This window comes from Mirounga leonina, unplaced genomic scaffold, assembly GCF_011800145.1.
Source record: "Mirounga leonina isolate KUSES-001 unplaced genomic scaffold, KU_Mleo_1.0 Mir_125, whole genome shotgun sequence".
NCBI classification, from domain to species: domain Eukaryota; kingdom Metazoa; phylum Chordata; class Mammalia; order Carnivora; family Phocidae; genus Mirounga; species Mirounga leonina.
In genome coordinates this window covers 68,855,194-68,881,960 of record NW_023270305.1, presented here as the reverse complement: position 1 = coordinate 68,881,960, position 26,767 = coordinate 68,855,194, and the positions used below count along the sequence as shown (strand labels likewise).

The 26,767-nt window shown below is 49.7% G+C and overlaps 1 protein-coding gene across 1 annotated transcript in view; it reads left to right on the top strand.

The window, feature by feature from the left end:
• Window positions 1-26,767, top strand: part of FAM178B (family with sequence similarity 178 member B) — an 89,297-nt gene that overhangs the window by 4,385 nt on the left and 58,145 nt on the right. The window contains exons 4-7 of the mRNA XM_035001715.1: window positions 493-597; window positions 6,148-6,300; window positions 12,853-12,958; window positions 16,712-16,796. Coding sequence (XP_034857606.1) covers window positions 493-597; window positions 6,148-6,300; window positions 12,853-12,958; window positions 16,712-16,796 — 449 coding nt within the window. The remainder of the gene's footprint in view (window positions 1-492; window positions 598-6,147; window positions 6,301-12,852; window positions 12,959-16,711; window positions 16,797-26,767) is intronic.

The following is a 26,767-nucleotide window of genomic DNA, read 5'->3' as shown; positions in this document are numbered from 1 at the left end:
GGCGCCTGGGTGGCTCAGTCGTTAAGCGTCTGCCTTCGGCTCAGGTCGTGATCCCAGGGTCCTGGGATCGAGCCCCACATCGGGCTCCCTGCTCCGCGGGGAAGCCTGCTTCTCCCCTCCTTCTCCCCCTGCTTGTGTTCCCTCCCTCGCTATGTCTCTCTCTGTCAAATAAATAAATAAAATCTTTAAAAAAAAAAAAAAAAGTGGGCACATCCTAAACAAGGTACACAAAGGCGAGTTTGAAGTTGTGTGGTGAAAATTTTCCTTCAGGCCTGTCTGCTCCTGTCCGCTTAACCAGACAGCACAGTTGATGTGATCTGATGCCTCTCCCCCGCCCCATCCAGGTCTCATGTTGAGGGCCTTTACACAGGAGTGCAGGGAAGTGTCCCTATTCCTAGGCCTTGACATGTTCACAGGGTCTGCAGCCCAGTGCCTGGGTCGCTTGACTGGGGACAGTGCTGACCTCTGTTACTGGCTTTCTGCTCCCCGCAGGGACCAGGCCCTGGAGCGAGAGCAGGTGCTTCTGCAGTGCGGCCGCCCCCACCTCAGCTCCCTGGATCTGGATGAGGATGAAGCGCCGCTCACACCTGAGCACAGGTGGGAGACGTGGGCACAAGAGGTGCAAGGGCCTGGCCACTTGTGGGGGCGGTGGGGGGGCTAGTCCACGCACCTGCCTCTCAAGGCAAAGGATTTAAGTGTTGACTGGCTCTCATTTTCAGACAGAATTTCAACCAGCAATCTGTGTGTATTTATAAGTTCTCAAGCTGCCTCCTTTTTTTTTTTTTTTAAAGATTTTATTTATTTATTTGAGAGAGAGGATGAGAGGAGAGAGAGAGCACATGAGAGGGGGGAGGGTCAGAGGGAGAAGCAGACTCCCTGCCGAGCAGGAAGCCCGATGCAGGACTCGATCCAGGGACTCCAGGATCATGACCTGAGCCGAAGGCAGTCGCTTAACCAACTGAACCACCCAGGCGCCCTAAAGATTTTATTTATTTATTTGAGAGAGAGAGAGAATGAGAGAGAGCAAGCACATGAGAGGGGAGAGGGTCAGAGGGAGAAGCAGACTCCCCGCTGAGCAGGGAGCCCGATGCGGGACTCGATCCCGGGACTCCAGGATCATGACCCAAGCCGAAGGCAGTCGCTTAACCAACTGAGCCACCCAGGCGCCCAAGCTGCCTCCTTTTCTTAAACCAACATTCAAGAAAACCCCTACATTCATTCATTGATTCCAGAAATACTGGATCATCTACTGTGTGTCAGGGTTCAGTGTGGGCCTTTGAGGGTGCAGAGAAAGGAAAACACAGCCTACTCGGCCCCAACTGTCCACCCATATTTATGGAACCAGGTCTCTTGGGGGAAGTAACTCTACAAAACCACAGTCTAAGAGAAAACTGTCTTTAAAGGGGAGAATGTGGCCATGTGACATTTTTCATCTCCCACCCCCCGCCACCCGGGGAAAAGAAGGTGGCTTTTGTCAGTGCTGTCATGAGGGGAGGGGAGTGTCTGCTGGCCATGATCTAAGTGGGCCATTGGCTGGAGGGAGGGCTGGTCTCATCTGTACTACAGGGTCTCAGAGACGCCGAGAGACCGTAGTTGAATCCATCATCAGGGTACCCGGTTAGCCATCCATCTATCCAACTGTCTGTCCAGCCAGCCAACCAGCAAACATCCACCGAGTCCAACTTTGTACCAGGCTCGGTTACAGACTCTGGGGATACAGCAAAAGCAAAACCAGACAGAAATCTCTGTCCTCCTGAGCGAAGAGAGGAAGGAGCGTGAGGAGCGTGGAAGGCCTGTGAGATTGTGCATAAGGATCAGGGAAGACCTCGATGAGCAGGTGGCTCGCTTCTAGCAGGGCACTGTGAAGGAGATGAGAGGCAGCTCTGGGGGCCCTGCAGGGAGAGCAGAGCGGCAGCCATGGAGGGGAGGGCTGGGGAGAGGAGGTCAGGGAGGCCAAGAGTGGGCTCGATGCCTGAGCTTCTCCTCTCTGTGAGCTAGCCGCCACCGCTCTGAACAGGATCCTCTGCCGCCATGTCAAGGATAAACTGGGGAGCCTGGGGCGGAGGGGGGTGGCGTGCAAGGGCAGAAGAAAGGAGACGGGGCAAATGAGCCATGGCAGTCATCCTCTGAGAAGTAAGAGGCTGGGAGGGAGGGTGGGTGGTGAGGAGTAGGCACAGTCTGGATATATTTTTAGGGTAGAACTGACATGATTTGTTGATGAACTGGATGGAGTGTATGGGAGAAAGAGGGGAATCAGAGGGGACCCCCCAGGATTTGGGCCTGAGCACCTGGAAGGTTGGAGTTGTCTAATTAAACTGGGGAAGACTTAAGTGACGAAGGCTGTAGTGGGGGCACTTGTGAGGTCAAGAGTTCATTTGGGGGATCCCGAGGCGAGACCAAGGAGACGTCTTGGATCCCCTCTTCCGGAAAGGCAGGCGCAGGAGTCACCAAGGTGACGTTTAAAGCCACAAACTGGATAAGCTCACCTGGAGAGCAAGTTTAGAGAGAAAACGGGCTCAAGGGGGCAATGTAGAGGTCACGGTGACCTTGACAAGAGCAGCTCTGGTGGAGTGCTGGGGGTGAACATGACTGGAACAGGCCCATAGGAGAACAGGAGGAGAGGTCGAAAGAGAAAAATGTGCAGTAGCTGAAGGGGGAAGTAGAGTCAGGATAGATCTTTCTGTATGTCTCCCTTCCTTTTTTTTCTTTTAATTGGTTCCTCCCTTGCTTCCTTCCCTCTTTCCTTCCCTCCCTCCCTCAGGAACCCAGTGCGCCAGAGGGGCTGGGGTGGACTGCAGGGGATGAGGTCACCTCAGCCATGTGGCTGAGGGCAGGTTGGTGAACATGCCCTAGATCATCTGCCTGTCCAGGCTTGCCTTTTTTTTCTGTCAGCCTGAGTTAGGCTATTAAGCATTGGTCTAAGCAGTGATAGCTCAAGTTTTTGTGCACACTCTAAGTTAGCATTCTGCTTCCACTTACTAAGGGAATGTTGAGTGACAACCTACAGACTTCTTTGGGGCTTCCATTTTAGGACCCCCAAATGGTTTACATTGTTTTTATTGCCCAGAGATGGTTATGAACATCACTGTGGCTGGCTGTTTGCTTTTTTTCCCTCAAGTTTTTCTGATAACCATCTCTGGACTCGATCAGGGATTAGCAAACTCTGTATTTGTAAATAGTGAATATTTTAGGCTTTGAGGGCCATGCAGTCTCTGTGGCAGCAACCATTCAACTCTGCTGTTGTAACAGGGAAGCTCCCATAGACAATACATAAGTGAATAAACATGCCTATGTTGCAATAAAACCTTGTTTACAGCAATGGGCAGGGGTTGGCCGCAGACGGCAGTTTGCTGACCCGTGGCCTTGGTTAGGGAGGACCCCAGCCTCCTCACTGATACTTTCCACTGTGAACACCTGTGAGTGTTCAGATTGGAACAGCCATCCCACATGGGGGGAGAGCTACTAACATGCTGCCTAGAGGCCCAGAGAAGGGGTGCCATGCAGGGTGCACAGCGAACCCAGAAGGGCGGATGTGGAGACTGAGTGGAAGCACTGGGTTTGGGCTAAAGGCCTCTTTGGACAAGAGTGCCTTGGTGGCATCATAAGTGATAAAAACAGTTGTCTCTCTAAGTCGGGGCTCATGGATTTGTTTCCAGGTTTCCTACTCAATGGATACGTAACCTTGGAATGAAACCTTTTAAACCCTCTTTAAAATCTCAGTAGCGGGGAGCCTGGATGACTCAGATGGTTAGGTGTCTGCCTTGGGCTCAGGTCATGATCTCCAGGTCCTGAGAGCGAGCCCCACATCGGACTCCCAGCTCAGTGGGGAGCCTGCTTCTGCCTCTCCCCCTGCTTGTACTCTCTCTGTCTCTCTCAAAGGAATAAATAAAAACTCTTAAAAAAATAAAAAATAAAATCTCAGTAGCAAGAATAGCGATTTTAGCTCTTGACGTTTCTACTGAGTGCATCCAGGCTTCTGGAAGTCATGGCTTGGGTGTTTTGAAATTCCCCACAGAAAGGGAGTTATCTAGGGAACCGGCTTAAGCCAGGTGTCCCAGGCTCTGAAATCGCCGATGATTTTCTGGGCACTTGACATTTTCAAGTAGTACTTTGAGAAAGCCTTTTTGACAACAGCCACTTTGAGGTGGTGGTTTTGATGTGGGATCATTTTGATGGGACAGTTCGACTCTCTGCTTCAAAGAAAATTACTCACTGATACACAAAGCCAGCAGCCTCTTCTATCCCTGAATGGGGCCAAGGACGGACGTGGGTCTGGAAGGGGTGAGGCTGCGGCTGGGGGCCAGCCACCATCTGCCAGAGCAGTTGTCTGTGACCAGGAGTCACACGCCTGCCGTGGATGCCCGCCGTGGAAGAGACCCACAAGTACCCAGAGCCCAGCATCCCCTCATGCTCTAAGGACTGGCTTGCATCTTGAATGGATGCCATCCTACGTTCTGTATTTCTTAAAGTTAAAAGACTGTGTGTGTGTGCTGGGGCAGGGGAGGGGGGAATATTTCAACCCTAACATCATCCTTTATCCTCACTTTGGGGCTGCACAGGAAATCCCCAATTAGACGTGGAAGAGTCATCTCAGAACTCTTAATAATGCACATACGTTATATTTAGTATCACAAAAGTCCCTTTGTGTGATGGTTTGGGGGACAAGACTAAGACCCTTTTACAGATGAGCCTAATTCCTACAGACTTTTAATAATTTGCACCTTTTCCTTAATATACGAGCAACATAAGCCATAGATCCTCAAAAGCTGAAATGGCAAAGCAATGAACAAAACAGAAGAATGTTTTCCCGTCTGTGTGGTGGTTTGCACAGGCCGCTTGCAAAAAACCCACAGGAGCAGAAGCTCCCTGGTGTTTTCATGTCATTTCCATACCATGTGCCATTTCAGCCTCCGGACGGCCCTGTGATGAGCATCGGCACCTGTTCTCGGGCCGGTGGCCAGAAAGCGAGCAAATCTCATAGGGCCAGTGGTGGGCTGCCAGCTGCCCCGCCTCCAGCAGCCGCTGCTTGCGTCCCAGACCCGGACAGGAGCCCTGAGTGCTGCTCCCGCTCCGAGTTCACCGTCCTCCGGTGACAGGAAGGGATGCAGTGCTTGTAGCTTGTTCTCTTTTGCTGTTTTTATTGTCAAATGTGTGTTCTGTCTCCACAAAATCAAGCAGAACACAGTTGTAGGAAGTAAACAGGAAATGTCTCTTCTGCCCCTCCCCCAAATCCTATCCCCTAGGGATGACTCCAGCTCATAGCTGGGCACGTCAGGTGTGTGTGGGGGGGTTGTTCCATGTTTCTAAGAACGTGTGTGTGTATACGTCTGTGTGTATACCTCTACACACACACACACGCACACACACACACACACTTCCGTTCTTAGGAATTGTCTTAACTGCCTCCCTTTTCCCCACTCCCTCTTAAATGGGTCATTCAATCCTGACAATTTTTACCCCTCCCAGTAGAGTTAGAATGTATCCCTTCTTCTCTCTGTTCCTTCTCTGTCCAGGGGACCCAGCTCTGATCTACTAATCAGACTCACAAGGCAGGGCCTGGGCATCTGGGCATCCCTGGGGAGTCCTCCTGATCACAAGAGCTTGAGGACTGGTGTCCCAGAAGAAACATCCAGGCTCCTTCCTTGGGCGGATGCCCTCCCTGACCCTGGCCACACCCAGAGCTTCTCTCCTCCGCCCCTGGCAGACCGTGTAGGCAGTTTTGTGGTCAGCCCATTTGCTGAAGGCTACTGTGGTGATTTATTTATCCTTCTCCTAGACATGCAATGGCAGCCCACGCCTGACTCATCCTTCAGCACCTGGCACCCACATATTGTGGGTGCTCAGTGAAAGTTTGAGCTGAACAAAGGCAATGGGCGGTGCTGGGTTTGGGAGCAGGACTTCTGGCTCCTGAAGCCCTGAGGAAGGGGCTGGGATGCAGGACGCAGAGTGGGATGGGGAAGCGCTCCTGAGTCTGCATCTCATAGGCTCCTCCTTTACCAGCAGGTGGCGCTGTCCTCCCCCCAGTCTTTTCCCCACCAGGCCACCGTCGCAAGGCAGGGGCACCATCTGGCTTTCCCTGGCCTCCCTCCAGGCTACAGACCAGGTGCGCCTGCTGACACGCGCCTCTCCGGCTCCTTGCTTTGCCAGGATGCTGGTGGAGAGGTTCTCCGTGTCACTGCAGGTCATCCCACCAGTACATCCCGGGGAGACTGTGTTTCTACCCAGGCATCAGCCCCTGCACTGCCTCCTGGACCGTTCACAACTGAAGCCACGGAGCCACCTGGAAGAACTGTTCGTCAGGTAAATGTCGGCATGGGATGGCCAGGCCTGGTCCCTCATGGAGCCCAATGATAAGGACTGGCCCAAATGAGGAAATTCAAAGCTGTACTTGAGCCAGTTTGGACATGTCAGCTTTCAGGACTGTGGGATGAAATAGTCCCACATGTCTGCTTATGATATTTAATTTGCTGATTTGGATGCACATACTTTTAAAAAGCCCTACATTGTCGTAAATATTAGGTCGGTTGTATATTTATGTATTCATACTGCTTTTTCCTCCCCCGCACCCCAGTTTCATGGAACAACTGTAGTCAGACTCACCATTACATGCCTTTGGGGTGATGTCTCCCTCAACACTGAAGCCGCTTTCTGGGCCATCCAGCAGTTTTCCAAGGCACGTCATCGTCACTTCCATCTGCTCATTGGAGACACCACCCTTCTTCTGTCCATGTGTGATACTAACACTGAAAAGTTTGTCCCCGGCCCTAAGTGCACACTGTGTAACATTAGGACATCTGCCCCGTGGCTCGACTCCGTGGAAGGAAATTTACGTCATCACGCAGCCATGGGCTATGTTGCTTTTTAAGGGGATTTTAAAAGCTTGACCACAATCACATCCAACACTTGGAGTTGTGAGTTCATCTATCTGAGATTAAGAGAGAAAGCCCGCAGGACTCAGTGCAGCTGACCACTTGTGCTCATGAGGCCGACGCCCTGCTGGGCCTTGGTGGCCAAGGGGGATGGGGAGGAGGCCGCCGGGCCCGCACCAGCCCATGGGGAGCACAGAGGTTGAACTATCTCTGGTCTCTTGAAAGCAGGAGTCTTGTGGTGGTTTCCAGCTATTCAGGGCTTCCTTAGGTCTGTTTCACTAATTCTAAAGCCATCTCATATCACGGGAAGTTTCAAGTATAGATAGAGAGCACAGTATAATGATTCCCCATATAGTCATCACTCAGCTTTGGCAACCATCAGCTCAAAGCCAATCCTGTTCCATCTCTACCCCTGCCCACTAACATTATCCCCTCAGGATTATTTTAAAGCAAATCCCAGACACATTTAATTGAATCTGTAAGTACTTCAGTGTCTGTCTCTAAAAGATAGGACTCTATCCTTAGATATAACTTAAATGCCATTATTCCACCTAAAAACTACAAATCCTTCATACCATTGCTATCAGTCGGTGTTCAGATTTCCCCAATCATCCTCTAAATGTGTATTCTATGTTGTTCAAATCAGGATCTGAACAAGGCCCTAACATCACCATTAGTCGTAATGTGAATGGTGAGAGAACATTGCATAGCATTGATGCCTCAACATATTTAACCATTTTCTTCAGCATATATGTTACTTTGAGCTTTTTTATAAGCAATGTGGTAGAGAACATCTTCATACACAGATACTTGTCTGGAGCGTAGCCCTGGAAGCGACGTGCGGGGACTGGACCTGAGCGTCTGCATATTGGTAAAGGCTGCCGTCGCCACGCTGAGAAGGTGTCTCATAAAGGGATGATGAAAAGGGGAAAAAAGAAACCAGGGTTGAAGAGAAAAGGATAGCGGCGCTGGAGAAAAGGGAGGGGCGGGGAAGGAACAGGAGAGAGGAGAGGAGAGAGGAAGGCGTCTCGCAGAGCTGCCTCGCAGGCCGCGGTCTGTGTGACAGCAGGGTTCCTGTCCCAGACTGGACGGCCGGCAGGAAGTGTTTGACAGACGACAGGGCCCCCGCAGTGGTGACCTGGGGGCCGAGCAGCCCTGCCAAATGGGGCCAGGTGGCCGGCCAGCTCCCCCGGGGTGAGGAATTCAGACCCTCCTCCCTCGAGTATGCTAATGAGGCACCGGAGAGGCGGCCTCGCCGGCCCGGAGCCCAGGGCCTTTCTGGAGGAATGCCCGCTGCCTTCCACATGGTCCGGTCGGGGGGCCCCTGCTACGCAGTGGGTAGGGGCCACTTCCTGAAGGTCACCATTTAGCCTTGGGGTCACTCTTATTTCCTGTTTGTGCCAAGGACCTCAAGCCCAGACACAAGAGAGGGAAATAGCGGTTCAATAATTACCCCGTTGTGTTCGGCCGGAAGCATGAAGACGAAGGGAAAATAAAAGGTTACTTGATCTCTCAAGAGGCAATAGGGTTCAGTGTTTTGCCGTACAAAAAGTTAACACTTTGTGAGATTACAGGTAACTTTTATTTTCCTTATTACACTCTTCTGTATTTTATGACTCCGTCTCATTTTTAACAGAGGTTTTAGGGGGAAATGTGAATGCGAGTTTTAAGAACCCCCTCTGGAAATAGATCAGGTCTCCTTGCCCGTCTGGGAGGAGGGGTGTCATCTTCCCGCAGTCCAAAGTGGGTGCTCTTGGCATGGGGCGCAGGGCAGGTGCGGGAGACCTCAGCGCCTGGGCTCTGGGCCTCGTCCTCCCGGGCCACACCTACACAGGTTTCTGTGCAAGAACACGTCTCCTGGACCCCACAGCCCCGGGATCCGAGATGGCCTGGCTGGTCTGCCCTCATTCATCACCCAGCTGGATGTGTGACCTCAGGTCAGTTTCCTGGAACCAAAGTCACATGCCTTTATGACAGAAGCTGGTACCAAGGGCTGAACTTTTTCCTCCCTTGACAGCCGTTCAAAAGGAAATCCGATCCCCCTGAGTGGAGAAGCGTTGGGACCTATGCCCACATGCAGCTCAGAGGCCAGAGTGATCTCCCTGGGAAGGGTGGAGATTGCCTGCTGAATGATTCATGGTCCTCTCTGGGCCCCCACAGAGTGCGCTGGGGGCGGGGGGGGGGGTTGTCCGCCGCTGTTCTGGAGAGGTGTTCACCGTGTGTGCTCAGAGAGCCCTTCCTCCAGGAACATGTCTGAGGGCAGGAGGCGGCGGGTGGGTCTGAGCCATGTGGATGTCCGTGTGCTTGTGCGCTGGGTCTCCCTGAGGCTGAGCTCGGGCTCCGGTTTTGCCAGGACCTCTTCCTCTTCCTGGTGTTGCTGGCAGGCGGGTCCGAGGACCTGGGGGGTGGGGGGAGTGGGGGGTTCCCTCAGGACCAGCCAAACAGTCCCTGGCTTCACACAGGACGGAAATCAGATGTGAGCCAGCAGAAGGTAAAAACAGAGTTTAGTGAAAATCTATAGAGAGAGACACAGATGGAGCATCCAGACCAGTGGGAAAGGAAAAGAACAGGAAGTCTCATCTTTGTTTGGGGTCTGAGTTTTTTACTGAGGATGGTGGCCTCATGTATGTGTCTCCTCAGACATCCAGGAACCAGTTAAAACAAAGACGAGGGCCCAGGTGTTATTCCTTGGAGCCAGGGGGTCTTCGTGTCCAGATGTCCAGTCCGCAGTCTGAAATACGCATATGATGGCTTCCTCCCCTCCTCACCTGGTTCCTCCTTAGGTGGTATCTATTCTAGAGATCATTAACTCCTTGTCCCTTACAAGGAAGACATAGGCTATTTGCATTACCAGGCATGTGTAAAGTGAGGTGGGGGTGCAGGTCCTAGCAAGAACAGAAACAGGATAAGAAGCAAAAGGGAAAAAAAAACGCTTTTTTTTCTCATGGGGTCCCTTCTGTCTCCCCGTCTCACTGGCAGGCCGGGGTTGAGGCCCGGGTGAAATAAATCCAGCAGTTAGAGTGTGGACAGAGCTGAGGGCCCAACTGGCTCCACCTGCCCCCCAAAATAAAGAGCCAGCGGATGCAGCCAGCCGGGGTGTTGCTGGGATCCCTGGACTCTTGACCCGAAGGGTGCTCACTCATCTTTAAACAAAGGAAAGAGAGAAAAAGAGGAACATGGATGAAAGCTCTGACCGTTATTCCTTTCTGTTCTCCCTAAACTTGCATTTGAGGAACTTGGCAAAGACACAGAAACTGATACCGTATAAATAACTACACTTGGTGCTTATCCCTCTGCCATCACTTGGGATTCCCAAGGCATTTGGATCCTTTACCCTCCAGGACTGCTGCCCAAAAAATAGATGAAGATAGAGAGCCTAGAGGAATGTTGACTTGGGCATCATCGGGAACACACAGTCCAAGTAGAAGGTCACAGCTCTGCCCAAGAGCCCAACCTGCTGACCCAAGCTGGCCTGTGTTTTGTTTGATTCCCCTTTGGGGCTGATCCCCCTCTCCTCACCACGGGGGCTGGGGGGTTAGCAGTATTCTGACCGTGACGGTCTCTCATCCCAGGTGGGAACCTCTCTTACTGGGATCCTCAGAGTGGACAGCTGGGGCTTCTCGCCCAGCCAGGCCTGCGTGGCATCTGCTACCCAGAGGCTCTGTCCCTCCCCTTCTCACCCCCGGGTCCTCTGACATTCTCAGGATGGCTTCTGACTTAGCATTGGCTTTGCAAAAGGCAAAGCACCCAGTTGGGCCCCATGTCCGCATTCTTGGCTTGTGCACATGAAGTGGGTTTTTGCAAACTTAACAAGTGATTCTGTAACCCAAGGTCTTTGAGCTTTCAGTGCACACACCTACTTTGCCCACCCTTTTCCTCCCGGCTTCCCCTCCTGCCGCAGATCAGGGCAAGGTCTGTGCAATCAGCCTTGTCCCTTGCATTGAAGGTGAGAAGGCTCGTGGTTCCCCTGAGGTGAAGCAGCACTCAGCTTGGGATCCAGCAGCCTGCAGAGATTCCTTGCATCTCATGGAGCTCTAAGCACAGAATTCCTTGAAAGCCATTCGCTTCAAGGCTTAGCTGGACCCCTCCTGCCTATCTCCTGCTCTTTGCCTTACAGGCCAAACCTCCCTGGGCAGCAATGAACTTGAAGGCAGACTGATCTTTTCTCTGGCAGAAACTGAGCTGCGAGGCTGGGGTAGCCAAAAGGAGACCTTGCAACCGAAGGGTAGCTCTCCCTCAGAGCAGCAGTTGGAAATGTGTTGATCTGAGCCCACAGGGGCTTGTACAATCAGTTCTCCTACTGAGAAAGTGGTGGGGTGCCCCCCCTGAGCGGAATGCCAGAGCTGGAGTCTCCTTAGAGTCCCTGGAGCACCAGCCTCCTTGCCACATGGCCTCTGGCCAAGACCTGCCAGTCCGTGAGGTCTTCCAGGCATTGTTCACTGGGGTATTGTCTGCACTCGGGGTGCTGTGCTTGAACCGCGCATGCATTGCAGGGTCAGCCCATGAAGTGTCCATGTGGCGGAGCACGTGAATTAGAGCAGAGTGCGCCAGCAGCCCTGGGGTGCACACGGGTTCGTATGCACAAATAAAGGTCTATTTTAGAGCGGTCAGCTTCACAGACCTAGGAACAAAGCTGCTTTCTCCTCTGAACTTAAATAATTTGGAAAAAAATATACAATTTGTAAACTGCCTGGACATACTCAAGGAGACAGCAACTTGGCTCAGAGGAGAATCTTTGTTTTGGAGCATTCTGTTCCTGGCAGATTAAAATACGTCCTTTTTAAAAAGGAGAAGAGGTTGGGCTGACTGAAGAAATTTCTATCTAGTGATGACTTTAAACGCTGTCTGAAATGTTCTTTGTGTGGATTTGGCCATTAAAAAAAAAAAAAAGAACAGACCTGAAATTACTTTTTTCATTTCCTAGAATCCCTATTCATTGCCTTAGGAACATCATCTAGAACAAGAGAGCAGAGGAACATTCACAAAATGCAGAGAGAGTAGGAGCCGCCTTCCCCAAACCCAGCCTCCCTGGGGGTAACCAGGAAGGGTGATGAAGTCCAGCCAGCCACTCTGAAGTGACTTCTGCAGCACCTTCCACCACAGGCCCTACGACCACATGAATCATTTCAACTCCTTTTACAGGGACCTGGGATCCTGCCTGTCCCCACGGTCTAGGGGGCGGGCGGCCGAGGACTCAAAGCTAGGCTCCTCTGCACGCTGGCCCTTTGATTCTGAGAGCTCAGGGCAGCAGGGAGAGGCCCAGCAGGGTCCCGTCGTGAGGGGAACCGCAGGGTAGGAGCCCAGGCAGGAGGCGAGTCTCAGTGACACCCCCCCCGTCCCCCAACTCTGCCCCTCCCGCGGTTTCTGAAGAATCCTCTGCGGCACCCTTGTTTGTTCTTTCCTTCCCAGAACGGCTCCGGCTTGGGCCCCTTTCTGTTATTTTCCCGTCTTCTCAGGTGTCCTTTGTGTCGGAAAAACACAAGACGGGGCAGAAACGCTCTGTGTAACCAGACCCCAGACTCGGGCCCCACGTGGGTCCCGCGGGTAATTCCGCCTGCCCATGGCAGCCCGGGACCCTGGGCTGAGAGCCGTGACTCCCGGGTTCTCTCCTCACCTCCCCACAGGTTCCTCCTGCGACCTCAGTAAATCCCTTCGTGTCCCCCTCCGCCACGGGGAAAGGACAAAACGTACTGTCCAGTCGTGTGCTTAAAACACTGAGAGATGTTCATGGAGATCCAGTGATTCTGGCGATGGCGTGGGCTGTTTTTCCTTCTGACAGCTTCTGGCATCAGGGGCTCTAAGCGTTTGTGTCCCTAGCAGGTGCTGTCGTGATTCCGGCGTCCGGTGAGGCTGCAAATATGGAACACCCCCGCCCCCCCCCCCACCGCCGCTTTACTGAGACAGGCGTGTTGAGGAAAGGCTGCTGGGCCGCCTGCGTGGAGGGCCCCCCACCCACCCCGACCTCACTCCTCTGCCTCCGCAGCTGCCCACTGGCCCAGCAGCTCTCCTTCCTGCGCACGGGCCTCCTGAGCAATCTCTACCTGCACGCCCCCGACTGCCCTGTGGCCCTGCTCCAGTGGCTCTTCCAGGTGAGGAGCACGGACCCGCCACTAGGTGGCGGGAGCACGCCGGCCCGACAGCACCGGCAGGGCCGCTGAGGGGGAGGATGGGCACGTCCCTTTTCTGACTTTGGGTGCTGCGGGGTGTGTCCCAGCCCGGGGCAAGAGGAGGGAGGGAGGCAGCCTAGGATGCCCCTGTCGTCTCGGAGTTCAGGCACCAGCCCGTGGTCTCGCTCCACTCCCCACCAGAGCGTGTGCCTCACGCCGTGTGGCCTGTGTCACCAGAAGCCCCCTCTCTGACTCCCCGCTACTCAGCAGGTGCTTCCCTTGTGTCAGCACTGCTCCTCGCTCGCTACTGCCAAGTCACAGGTCCGGGCCCTGCAGCGCCCTTGGAAGTGTGAAGGGCCCTCGTGAATTTACAGCTGGGTGTGTCCCAGGTGTTTGAGCGTTTGCCTCTCTCCGTGGAGTCGTAGCGTGCCTGGAAAAGTCTAGAACAGCTGCTCCGTATTCCCCTTTCTTCTCTTGCCCGGGCTGCTGGAACGTTTTGCCTTGGGGCAACATACATTCTGCCCCGGGCTTAAAACTTCCACCCTGAGGAAGAGCAGCCCGCATAACCCAGGGACCAACTGTTACCATCTGAACGCAAGGCATGAAGATGCTGGCCTTGGCCCCCACCCAGAGCCACCCCTGCCTGGGGATGGGCAGGTCACAAGTTCCAGCTGGTCTCATTCCTGCCAGTTGGGGCCTGGACCCCAGCTGTAAATTAGAGCCACCATGCAGGGTGGATTGTTCTAGGAACTCCTCAGGCTAGGCGGACTGGCTGCCTTCCAGAAAAGGCCCTCCAGCTCTCTCCTCTCCCTTCTGGGATCCTTCCCATGGTGCCCCTCCCTGCCCCAGAGGAAAAAGTCCCGCTCAGCTCCTGGGGCCCAGAGTGTGGCTGCTCCCCTCACCCCTCCCCCAAGCTCGATGGGACTGGCAGGCCTCGAACAGTGCTACCATTCTTCTCTACCCCTAGTCAGCGCAGCTTCTCTCGGCTCCTTGCACAGTATATGGCCAAATGCACAATCAGGCATTGGGAGGCACAAAGGGCCCATCTGAGACGTCGCCCACAGAGGGTCCTTGTGTGACCCTGACACAGCATGGAGTGCCTTCCCTGTCAGTCAGCCCGGGAGCAGGGGATGAGCCCTGCCCGGCTCTGCTGGCTCTTCTCCCACCTCCAGTCACCTCAGCAGGGGGCCGTAGAACAGAGGACCCAGCCCCGAGGCCAGACAGATGCTAGGTGGGAGTTCCAGCTCTGCCCCGTACTACCCTGCGACCTTGGACGAGTTGTTTAATGTCAGCTCTCTGCCTCAGTTTCCTACTTTGTAAACTGGGACCGACAGTCCCAGGTGAAGACTAAGTGAGGAATTCCTGTGACCTGCCTTGTCCATAAGGCCCAGGGCCTGGACATCATGGGAAAGGGATGATGTTAGCGCAAAGGCTCTGGCTCTCCCCCTTCAGGAAGGAGAAATGAAAGCTCCTCCTCCCCCCACGGCTGAAGCCAGATAAGTGAAAAGGGTGCACTTGGCCTTGGGAGCCTTCTGGGCAAGACTCTACCCAACATCTTTGTCTCTGGAGGGGGAAGGAGGAGCAGGGCAGCTGAGGTCTTATAGGCCTTAGCAGGATGGACTCTTTCTATTTCACTTTGGAGGTTTTGCCACTTGGAACATATCTTCCTATAGTAACAGTAGCATTCATTCATTCATTCATTCTTAGGCATGGGTCAAACCCCTGCTACATAGTAAGCTCTAGGGATAGAAAGATCTTGGAAATGGTGTCCAGGTAAATGTGGCCACAGAATGTGGCCGTGGTGCTCAACCCACTTCAGAACCTCACATTGTTAGTGGGGAGTATGGTTGGGAGAAGGCAGAAATCCACGGGGGCTGCCTGAAGCTGTTGGTGGGATTCTCCTCAAGGTGCAGGGGCGGTTCCTGGGATCCAAGGGCAGGGATATGGCTGGGCCTCAGGAAAAGCTGGAACCAGGATGGGGAAGGTTTAGGGTCCCAGGACAGGCCTTAGTTTCTCTCTATTCACCAGGCTCCGTGGCCAAGGTAATTCCCAGGAAGGAGAGTCTTATTGGATCAACAAAGGTTAAGTGACAACCCCCCTCCCAGGTCCAATCAAAAGTAGCTAAGTGAGTAGGGTCACAGGCAGCTGGAGGCTCATATATATGCCTGGGGTTGATCTGAGAGCTAGGGGATAGGTGAGCTAGGCAGATTTCCCCAGCCCCACTCATTCAACTTTTTTTGGGAAGGACATCCTGAGTTCCCATGAAAACTAGATCCTGCTGTCCACCACCCTCCCTCTCCCTAGTGGAGTGTATGGTGGACCCTGGGTGAATGGGCTTTGGCCTTAGTGCTCACGAATTACTAAGCTCATCACTGGAGCCCTAGTGTGTACCTGGAGCAAGGTGAGCCTTGCTGGGGAGGGTAGACAAAAGCGGGTAGCATATGCTGTCAGTGAATGTATGCTCTTGTTGGAAAATGATAAGTATGAAGAAGTTACAAGAAGCTATGAGAGGAAGAGGAAGGCAGAGTTCTGGTATCATAGGCCTGGTCCTTTGGAGGAGGACTCTGAGACGTGGTTTCCCGGAGGTTCCCTGGGGAGGGCTCCCAAGAGCCATATCTCCGGCCGAGGGAGAGCCCCTGGGAGAAGGAGAAGCTGAGTGGCAGAGCAAATTCAACAGGCCACAGCCAGTTCTGCAGATACTCTGGAAACGGGGTGACCTTTTAGAGTTGTCCCAATTGAGGCAAGGGGTCCAGGCCTTCGGACTCCGGTATTGGCCAGGCCAGATAGTAGACTAAGGAGAGGGGGTGTGACCTTGACTGAGGCGCTCCCTCCCTGCAAGGTCAATGCCAGAGAGGGCCTTGGCTCAGAGCTCTCAGCAAGCAACAGCCCCTGGGGATGAGAGCTTCAGGCCTGAAGAGGGGATGTGCCCAGAGTGTCCACGCAACAGGCTTTGCTCAGCACTCTCAGAAGGATGGTATAATGTGCAGCACGGCTGACCACGGGCAGGAACAGGGCTGCCAAGGCACTGCCCCACCTCTAAGGCCTGGCCTCCTCTGTGTGTCCCCAGGCTGGATGGCCCTGCGGGGGGAGGGTGCTGTCCCATTGTTCATCTCCATGTCATGTTCTCTCCACATTGCAAATCCCCAGCCTGATGACCTTCAGACTCAAGGAGCATTCAGGTAAAGATCCCTGTGAGTTTGAGTCAGATGGGTGACCTGCACCCCCCACCAGGTTATTTGAGGATCCGTACTCAGTACCAAGTCCTTCCCAGAGCCAGTGGCCTAAAATGACTGTAAGTTAAGGCAGTGACCTGGAAAGGATGTAAGAATCATGGAGAGTAGCTGACTTGTCATTGTCCAGCTGAGTGTGCTTAGTGCTCTCGAGCGATGTCTCTTCCTCACACTGGCCCCTGTCCTGGAGGGGCATGGCTGTGGCCACAGGGAGTGAGGGGCAGAAGGACCAAGACTCTCATGCAGGGAGATGGACAGAGTTTCAAGTCACATAGGCCTGGGATTGAATCCTGGCTTTGCTGCTTACTGGCTGTATGACCCTGGGGAAGTTCCTTGACCCCTCTGAGCATGATTTCCTCATCTGTAAAATGTCAGTAAGGGCAATATCCTTCTACCACGTGGACTTGTGAGGGTTAAATGGGATTGATTTAATATGGAGTAATTAAGGTTTACTACTGTTATGCCAGCTAACCTAAACTGCTTTTTTTTTTTCCTCTTCTCCTAGCTGTTGACATGGCCTCCAGAAACTTCTTCAGGAGCCTTTAGTCTCCTATGGGATCTCAGCATGGATGGGCTCTTCCATCAGTCTGGTCAGTACTAGGGAGCAGGGTGGAGACCTGAGCCCTGAGTTCCCAAGCTCGGGAGCCTACATAGTACACAGCTCTCAGCAGCTGTGGAGCCCAGCATGCAGGAGAGGTGCTGGTAGGGACATTGCGTCACCACAACATGGAGACATCAGGCCATCTTTGGCTCTGGCTCCAGCATTAGTAAAAAGCTGAGCCAACAGGCTCCTTGGCACCTTGATCTGGCTTCAGATCCATGTCACTGTGGCCAAGTCCAGGCTGACCTCACAGACTCCTGGGATCCCAGAACAGTCTGGAAGGTGAGTTTTCTGGATTTAAGGGGACAGCCTTGCCTCTGAGTTCTTCCTGAGAGCCCCGGTTTGCTTGAGTGGGTTTCAGGAACATCTGCATCAAATCAGGGAAGCTCCTTGTGTTGGAGTCACAAAAGGGGAAGGTCTTGAAGCTGTGCCCCCACCAGCAGTCCCTCTTGGCTCCTGGGACATCAGAGAAGCCCCTAAATTTGGTCCGGGCAAAAGTGAGAGCCTTGAGTCTATACCTTGGTCCTGGCATTGAAGGGGTGATTTAAGTCATCTTTATAGTTGAGGATGTTCAGAGTTCCACAGAGCAATCAATTTTCCTTTCAGTGGCTGTGCCCTTACCAGGCTGTCCTCATTTGGTACCTGAACCTAGACACTTGGGCACTGAAAAATATCATGTAGCCAGTGGAAAGGTGCTTACGGCAGACAAGGAGAGGGATTCACAAGTGTCCAGACTCCACCTTTGCCCACAGCTGTAGTCTGCCCACCCTCCTACTAAAACTCAAAAACACGTAGCTCGGAAGGCCAGTCATGGACCCACGATGCACCCTCAAGCCCCTGCCTCACCAGCCCTTTAGATTTCTGCTTTTGTGCCTCTTGGACTTCAGGAGTTGGCTGAGCTGAGGCCCATCTGTCAAATGAGAATATTCCAGCCTCCTCCTGCTCCCCCTCCCCCACCCTTCACCCCCCCCCCCATCTGCACGCCGGGACCCTTGTAACTGAGGTCTTCTGAATAGCACTAGTCCTGGCATCCCCATCCTTTTCATAACCTCTGCCCCTGCAGCCTGGGCTGCCCTTTCTTGACCATCTGGGGCCTCCTCTGCTGCATGCCTGCCCTTTTGGGGAACAGAGGCCTTCCTTGTCCTGCTCTTCTCCTCCATGCACTGGTATGTGTCTCCTCCCGCAGGGGCAGAGGGGACGTCCCACTCTTCTCTGCTTCTTGCCATGTTGTGCCTGATTTGCCCTCCCATCAGGAGGGGCCAGGAACCTGCTCTGGAGTTCTCGGCCAGTTCAGCTCTGGCTCCAGAACATTTCTCATGGCATCACCTGAGAGCCCAGCCCAGGCTTCTCTTTCTCTCCCATTGGAATAGAGACTGGCCTAGAGAATTCCATGCCCAAGGTCGGGATCTTGACTGATTTGGGGAAAGTCAGAGGCCAGGTCCACAAAAGAACCGGAAGCAGGACTTAAACATATTTGTACACCCACATTCAGAGTAGCGTTAGTCATGATAGCCAAAAGGTGGAAGTAACCCAAATGTCACTGAAAGATGAGTGGATAAACAAAACATGGTATACACATGTAGTGGAATACTATTCAGTGTTAAAAAGAAGGGAAATTCTGACACATGTTACAACATGGATGAACTTTGGGGACCTTACGCTAAGTGAATAAGCCAGACACAAAAAGACAAATACTTTCCACTTATGGGAAATACCTACAGGTGTCAAATTCATAGAGACAGAAGGTAGAATGGTGGTTGTCAGGACCCAGGGGAAGAGACAATGGAGAGTTAGCGTTTAATGGGTACGAAGTTTCAGTTTGGGAGGATGAGAAAGTTCTGGAGATGGACAGTGGTGACGGTTGTCCAACAGTGGGGGTGTACTTAACACCATTGAACTGTGCACTTCAAAATGGTTAAGGTGGAAAACTTCATGTTATGTGTTTTTTTACCAAAATTAAAAACAAACAAGTTTAGAGACAAGAACTAGGGACCAGCAGAGAACCTACCAAAAGCTGGAACTACAAATCAACCACCAGTTCAAGAAGCATGTGCAAGGTTAAGTTAGATCCAGGATTGATATAAAAGGAAGTCATGCTGCTCAGGATTTGTTAGCAACTTGAGGTGCTCCGCAGGTCCCTGTCCTCTGTGGGACACAGCCCCCTGAGGCAGAACCTTGAGCTGCCTTCCCTCCCATTTGGAACTATAATTGCTGTACGTGTTTTCAGGTTGCCTGGCCTTTCAGAGATTTGCATGTGTGTACATTTTCATCCTTTGCTGGAGTCTGTGGTGATTGGCTGCTTTTCCCAGACTATCCTGGGAATATCACCTTTATCCCAACATGCCTCCCGAGTAAAGGGGGAGCTAAGGCAGGCCCAAGCTTCAGAGTGGACTGTCACAGGTGCACTCTGGGTCACTGGGGCTGAGGGCTGAACAGAGTTCAGGTTCAGGGGTCGCTGGAGTTTTGGGGTATGGTGGATACTGTTTTCCTAGATTGAGAAGAAGCCCAGGTCACCAGTTAAAAGTTCCTTGGTGAGCTTGGAGAATGGGGTGTTGCAGAACACTGACATTTTTCACTGCAGGGGGTGTTTATGCATTTATTTAGAAAACATGCATTGAGTGTGTCCTGTATTCGGTACCTTGCTAGACGGCAGAAGGAGATACAGGGATGAATAAGGCGCAGTTCCTGCCCTCAGAAGGCTGACAGCCAAGTGGGAGGGGATGAAACGCACAATTACAACAGGAGATGGACACAGCCACAAAACTGGGAATTCCAAAGAGAGGAAGATTACTTCTAGCCAGGTGGGGTGGGGGTTGCAGGGAGGCCGGAGACAGGGAGGGCTTTGTAGGAGAGAGGGCAGTTGATTCATCTCTCAAAGATGTATAAGGCAGGGATTGCAAACTCACTTGCCTGTGGGGACCAAGCAGGTCCATGACTAGAGAGCTCTTGCCTTGTCTAAGAGGCTAGTAGGTCTGGTCTTGCCAGATCTCTCTGTTTTCAAGAGAAGCTGTGTTTTAGTTAGTGTACTTTGGCTATAAGTAACAATTAAGAGAATTAAATACCCAATTAAGAGAAGTTTCTTATCTCACATGACAAGAAATCCAGAGGTGAGGGCTTCTGTAGTATATTCAGCAGATCTGTAGTATCAGGGCTCTGGCTTAGCTTTTATGTCTCCTTTCTCACTACTACTCCTCAAGGTTGCAAAATGGCTGCCATAACGCCAAGCATCATCATGTTCTCATGACACAGCAGTTCAAGGCAGAAAGAAGAGTGGAGGAGATGAGATCATTCCTTCTCGTACTTTTCTTTTTATCAGGACACTCCATTTTGTTTCATTAGACAGAACTGGGTCACAGGTTTTAGAGGACACTTGCCATGTTTTCTGACTGTCTGGTGCCCTTGAACACCCTGGCTATGTTTGAAGAATTTTTAGCCTCATGATCCTACCCCTCCAGGGTAGAATCCTGGAGACGCACTCTTCCAGCCTCCTTTCAAATATTTGAATTTTTAGTTTTGGAATTTCCAGTTAGTTCTATATAATTTTTTAAATAGTTTCTATTTCTCTACTGGGATTTTTTTTGTTCATTCAATATGAGCATATTTTCATTTACCACTTTGAGCATAGCTATAATAACTGCTTTAAAATCCATGTCTTTAATTATAACATCTGGATCATCTAATTCATTAACATGGAAAATTAAGTATGAAAGTGAACATTTATTTAAAATGAGTAGAGAAATCATACTAAATACTGTACCTTGGGAAGTTCAGGTCCCATTCTCCTGGATATCTTTAGGGTATTTTCCAGAAATGTTCATGTAGAAATGCCCACTGGTTATAGCCTGCCTTCCCTACCTAACCTAGAAATTCATAGGGGGGCCGTGCAAGGGAGGGCCCCAAAACTTAAGCTTCATTAACTTTACAGTCAGTTGGCTTATGACGCGTAATAAACTGTTTTCTGTTCAAACAGCTAGAGCTTTTCTCCGTTGCCTGTGGCTCGGAGCTCTGATTGCTCCAGTAGCACCCCAGACCAATTCCTGCAGAGATAAGTGGGATGACATGGTTCATCCACAGAGGTGGACTGGGTTCCCTTAACAGGGAGGAAGGGGAGCATGGTTGTTGGATCAGGAGCCAGCAGAATCTGTCTTAGCCAGAATACCCACATTTATGTGACATCTCCTCTTGGAAACTAATTCAGTTAAAAGACCAAACCCCCAAACCCCCACTGTGAACCCATCTGCAGGCTCTATTCGACTGTAGATGGAATAGAGCTCCACTGGTTTGCAGCCCTGGGGGTAGGATTCAGGTGTGGAGCGATGCAAGGGAAGCAGGAAGCAGTGGGAACAAAGACAAGGAGGAGGGGAGAGTAGGACTTCCTTAAAGGGGGCAGAGTAGGGGATAAAACTGGATGTTTGGAGCCAGATCTTAGAGGACAGTGGGGGCCGTTGTAGACACAGTGAAGCTTTATTAATATTTATTTATTTATTTATTTATTTATTTATTTATTTTTATTTTTTTAAAGATTTGTTTATTTATTTGAGAGAGCGAGAATGAGAGAGAGAGAGAGTACATGAGAGGGGGGAGGGTTAGAGGGAGAAACAGGCTCCTCACCGAGCAGGGAGCCCGATGCGGGACTCGATCCCAGGACTCCAGGATCATGACCTGAGCCGAAGGCAGTCGCTCAACCAACTGAGCCACCCAGGCGCCCTTTATTAATATTTATTAAGATCGGTACAGAATTGGAGTTGTTTAGATGTAATTCACACACCATGTAATTCACCCTTCTAAAGTGTATGATTCAATATGATTCATAGAGTTGCTCAACTAAAATCACTATCTAATAATTCCAGAACATTTTCATCACCCTAGAAAAAAAAACTCATACCCATCAGTGGTCACTTCCCACCCCCCTCCTCCTAGCACCTGGAAACCCCTAATCTACATTCTATCTCCATGAACTTGCTTATTCTGGACATTTCATATAACTGGAATTATACAATATACAACCTTTTGGGGTTTTTTTAAGATGTTATTCATTTGAGCACTCCTGGGTGGCTCAGTCAGTTAAGCATGTGCCTTCGGCTCAGGTCATGATCCCAGGGTCCTGGGATCAAACCCCGCTTCGGGCTCCCTGCTCAGCAGGGAGCTTGCTTCTCCTTCTCCCCCTGCGTGCACTCGCTCTCGCTCTCTCTCAAATGAGAGAGAGCGAGCAAAAGAGAGAGAACGAGTGGGGGGGTGCAGAGGGGCAGAGGTAGAGGGAGAAACAGACTCCCCTCCGTGCAGGGAGCCTGACGTGGGACTCGATCCCAGCACCCTGGGATCATGACCTAAGCCGAAGGCAGACACCCAACCAACTGAGCCACCCACGTGCCCCAATATGCAACCTTTTATGTCTGGCTTCTTTCACTTAGCATCATGTTTGCAAGGTTCATGTATTAGTACTCCATTCTTTTTTACAGCTGAATAATATTCCATTGTGTAGATATACCATATTTTATCCATTCATCCGTTAAAGGACACTTGGGTTGTTTCCACATTTTGGCTATTGCAAATAATGCTACTATAAACATTTGCACACAAGTGTTTATGGGGACATAAGTTTCAGTTCTCTTGGGTATACACTTAAGAGTGAAATTGCTGGATCATATGGTGACTGTATGGTTGATTTTTTGAAGGACTGCCAAACTATTTTCTGAAGTGGCTGCATCCTTTTACATTCCTACCAGCCATGTATGAGGCTTCCAGTTTCTTTACACCCTTGCCAACATTTGTTATTGTCCATCTTTTAATAGCCAAGCTAGTGGGTGTTAAGTGGTATCTTGTGGTTTGGATTTACATTTCTCTAATGACTAATAAGGATGTTCAGCATTTGTTCATGTACTTAGTGGCCATTTGTATATCTTCTCTGGGGAAACATCTATTCAAGTGCTTTGCCCATTTTTTTATTGGGTGGTTGGGTTCTTTTTTTGTTGAGTTGCAGGAGTTCTTCATGGACTCTGGATACTAGACCCTTATCAGATATATGATTTGCAGATATTTTCTCCCATTCTGTGGTTTATCTTTTCACTGTCTTGATGGTGGACTTTGATGCACAAGGTTTTTTTTTAGTTTAGTTTTGCTTTGTTTTGCTTTGAAGTAGGCTCCACACTGGGTGCCCCTGATGCACAAGTTTTAAATTTTGATAAAGCCTAATTTATGTATTTTTTTCTACTGTTGGCTATGCTTTTGGTGTCAAAGCACCATTTCCTAGTCCAAGGTCATGAATATTTTTCCCTTATGTTTCCTTATGAAAGTTTTATAGTTTTAAAACGCTCTTGCTTTTAGCTCTTTAGTCCATTTTGAGTTGGTTTTTTTATGTGGTGTGAGATAAGGGTCCAGCTTTATTCTTTTGCATGTGGATATCCACTTGCTGAAAAGCACTGTTTGTTGAAAAGACTATTCTTTCTCCATTGAGTTGGCATTCTTGTTGAAAATCAATTGACCATAGATATATGAGTTTATTTCTGGATTCTCATTTCTATTCCATTGATTTTTTTAAAAAGATTTTATTTATTTATTTGAGAGAGAGAGCAAGAGAGCGTGAACACAGAGGGAGAGAGAGAAGCAGACTCCCCGCTGAGCAGAAAGCCCTATGTGAGGCTCGATCTCAGGAGCCTGAGATCATGACCGGAGCTGAAGGCAGATGCTTAACTGACTGAGCCACCCAGGAGCCCTTATTCCATTGATTCATATATCTCTATGCCAGTACCCCCAATTTTTTTTTTTTTTTTTTTGGATAGAGCATGAGCTGGGGTGGGAGGGGCAGAGGGAGAGAGAGAATCTTTTTTTTTTTCTATTTAGAATGCAACTTTCTTTTTTTCTAATTTAAATTCAATTAGCCAACATATAGTACATCATTAGTTTTTGTTGTAGTGTTCAGTGATTCATTAGTTGTGTATAACACTCAGTGATCATCACATCACATGCCCTCCTCAATGCCCATCACCCAATTACCCCATCCCCCTCTCCAGAAAGAGAGAGAATGTTAAGCAGGCTCTGCACTCAGTATGGAGCCCAACATGGAGCTCAATCTCACTACCCTGAGATCATGACCTGAGCCAAAATCAAGTGGGGCACTTAACCCACTGAGCCACCCAGGTGCCCAGTAACCCAAATTCTTTTTTTTTTTTTTTAAAGATTTTATTTATTTATTTGAGAGAGAGAGAATGAGAGACAGAGAGCATGAGAAGGAGGAAGGTCAGAGGGAGAAGCAGACTCCCTGCTGAGCAGGGAGCCCGATGCGGGACTCGATTCCGGGACTCCAGGATCATGACCTGAGCCGAAGGCAGTCGCTTAACCAACTGAGCCACCCAGGCGCCCAGTAACCCAAATTCTTGATCATTGCAGCTTGCAGTATTGAAATTGGGAGTGTGAGTCTTCCAGCTTTGCTCTTTTCAAAATTATTTTGGCTATTCTGGGTCTCTTGTATTTCCATATTAATGTATGGATTTATTTTAAATTATTTTATTAATTTATTTTAAAAATAAAAAATTTATTTTAAATTAATTTATTAATTTAGGATGGTTTATCAACCTCTGCAAAAATGACAGCTGGGGTTTTGATAGTGATTGTGTTGAATCTGTAGGTAACTTTGAGTATTACTGCCATCTTAATAATATTGAATCTTCCAATCCATGAATATGAGATATATTTCCATGTACTTAGATCTTTCATTTCTTCCAGTACTGTTTTGTGGTTCTCAGTGTGTAAGTCTTATATTTATTTTGTTAAATTTATTCCTAAGTATTTTATTTTTTTATGAGATTTTTTATTTATTTGAGAGATAGAGCACAGGCGGGGGAGGGGAGGAGCAGAGGGAGATGGAGAAGCAGACTCCCCGCTGAGCAGAAAGCCCCATGTGGGGCTCTATCCCAGAACCCTGGGATTATGACCTGAGCGGAAGGCAGATGCTTAACCAACTGGGCCACCCAGGCACCCCTTACTATTTTTGATGCTATTATAAATGGAATTATTTTCCTCATTTTCTTTTCAGATTGTTCCTTGCTGGTGTGTAGAAAGAGAACAGATTTTTGTATACAGACCTTATATTCTTCAACCTTGCTGAACTCGTTTATTAGCCCTAATCATTTTTTTAATGGCAGAATTTGGTTTTGAAAGCAAACATGTTCTTGTGCAACTAATTGCTTAAAAGAAATGACCTCATGTTTCTTTAACAAACATGCTTTGGCCATGCCAGTGTAGGACTGGCCAGTAAGTCTGCCAAGCACTGAGTAGGCAGCAGTGCCTGGAAAAAAGGAGCTCCATCAATGAGATCGAAACACTTGAGAGAAGGAGGAAAACACGCGTAGGTTCTGTCCTGTTAGCTTCCAAGACAATGTTGTTCATTCTTACCTACCCATTCCATTCCCTACCAGCTTCTATGATATTTGTGTAGGAGGGGAAGAATATAACAAAATAAAATGACCCTGGCCAGTACATTCTTTGGATTTTTTTTTTTTTTAAGATTTTATTTATTTGACAGAGAGAGAGACAGTGAGAGAGGGAACACAAGCAGGGGGAGTGGGAGAGGGAGAAGCAGGCTTTCCGCTAAGCAGGGAGCCTGATGCGGGGGCTCGATCCCAGGACCCTGGGATCATGACCTGAGCTGAAGGCAGACGCTTAACGACTGAGCCACCCAGGTGCCCCCCTTCTTTGGACATTTTTTAAGTGAGTGAGAAATTTAGTTCTCAGAACGAATTAGTTTCATTTTCATGAGCAGTGTCTTCGGACACTTTGTTCTTCCTCACATGGTCACCATGCTTTTTCCCTTTGTCCCTGGGGCTCCAGTATTACAGTCATCGGGGCTTTGGGGCTCTCTGGGACAGGCCCCTGTTTTGTGGGTCACTTTCTTTTCTTGCTTGTATTCTGTCTCCCTCCTTCTCTTCTCTACCCTCCTTCCTTATTTCCTCTCAGATAATATTTATAAGATTGCTGCTTGTAAAAAGAATAAAACAAAACAAAACAAAGACCAATAACCTCACTAGCGGGACGCCTGGGTGGCTCAGTCGGTTAAGCGTCTGCCTTCGGCTCAGGTCATGATCCTAGGGTCCTGGGATCGAGTCCCGCATCGGGCTCCTTGTTCCGCGGGGAGCCTGCTTCTCCCTCTGCCTCTGCCTCTCTCTCTCTATCTCTCATGAATAAAAAAAAAAAAAAAAAAAAATCTAAAAAAAAAAAAATAACCTCACTAGCTACGTAACCCCTGTTGTTATCTTAAAGTATTCTATGTATCAAGTGCAGAAAAGTCAAATATTAGAGACAGGTGCAAAATGAAAAGTGAAAGCCTCCCTGCCTAACCACTCCCCATGGCCACTTCTCCCCAGATAGTCATTATTAAGAGTCATTATTTCTTGTGATGATTTCCAGGAGCAAAAGCATATTGATCTTGTATGCTATAACTTTGATAAACCCCTCCTTTGTTGAGAATTTTTATCAGGAATGGATGTTAGCTTTTGAGATGGATTATGTGGTTTTCCTTCTTCAGTCCCTTAATATGGTGAATTACATTGACTGATTTTTGAATGTTTGTTTATTCATCCTTGCATTCTGGAATAAATCCTACTTGGTCATGATGTATTAATTTTGTATGTATTTTTGGATTCAATCTGGTAACTTTTTGTTGAGAACTCTTAACATTTATGTTCACAAAGGATATTAGTCTGTAGTTTTCTTTTTCTGGTTTTGATATCAGAGTAATACTGGCTTCATAGAATGTGTTAGGAAGTATTTCCTCTTCTTCAATATTCAGTTTGTATAGAACTGGTATTATTTCTTCCTTAAATGTTTGGTAAAATTAGCCAGTTGAGCCATCTGTGCCTTGAGTTTTCTTTATGAGAAGATTTTTAATTACAAATCCAATTGTTAAAAATAGATATATGGCTATATATGTTCTCTGTTTCTTCTTGAGTGAGCTCTGTTAGTTTG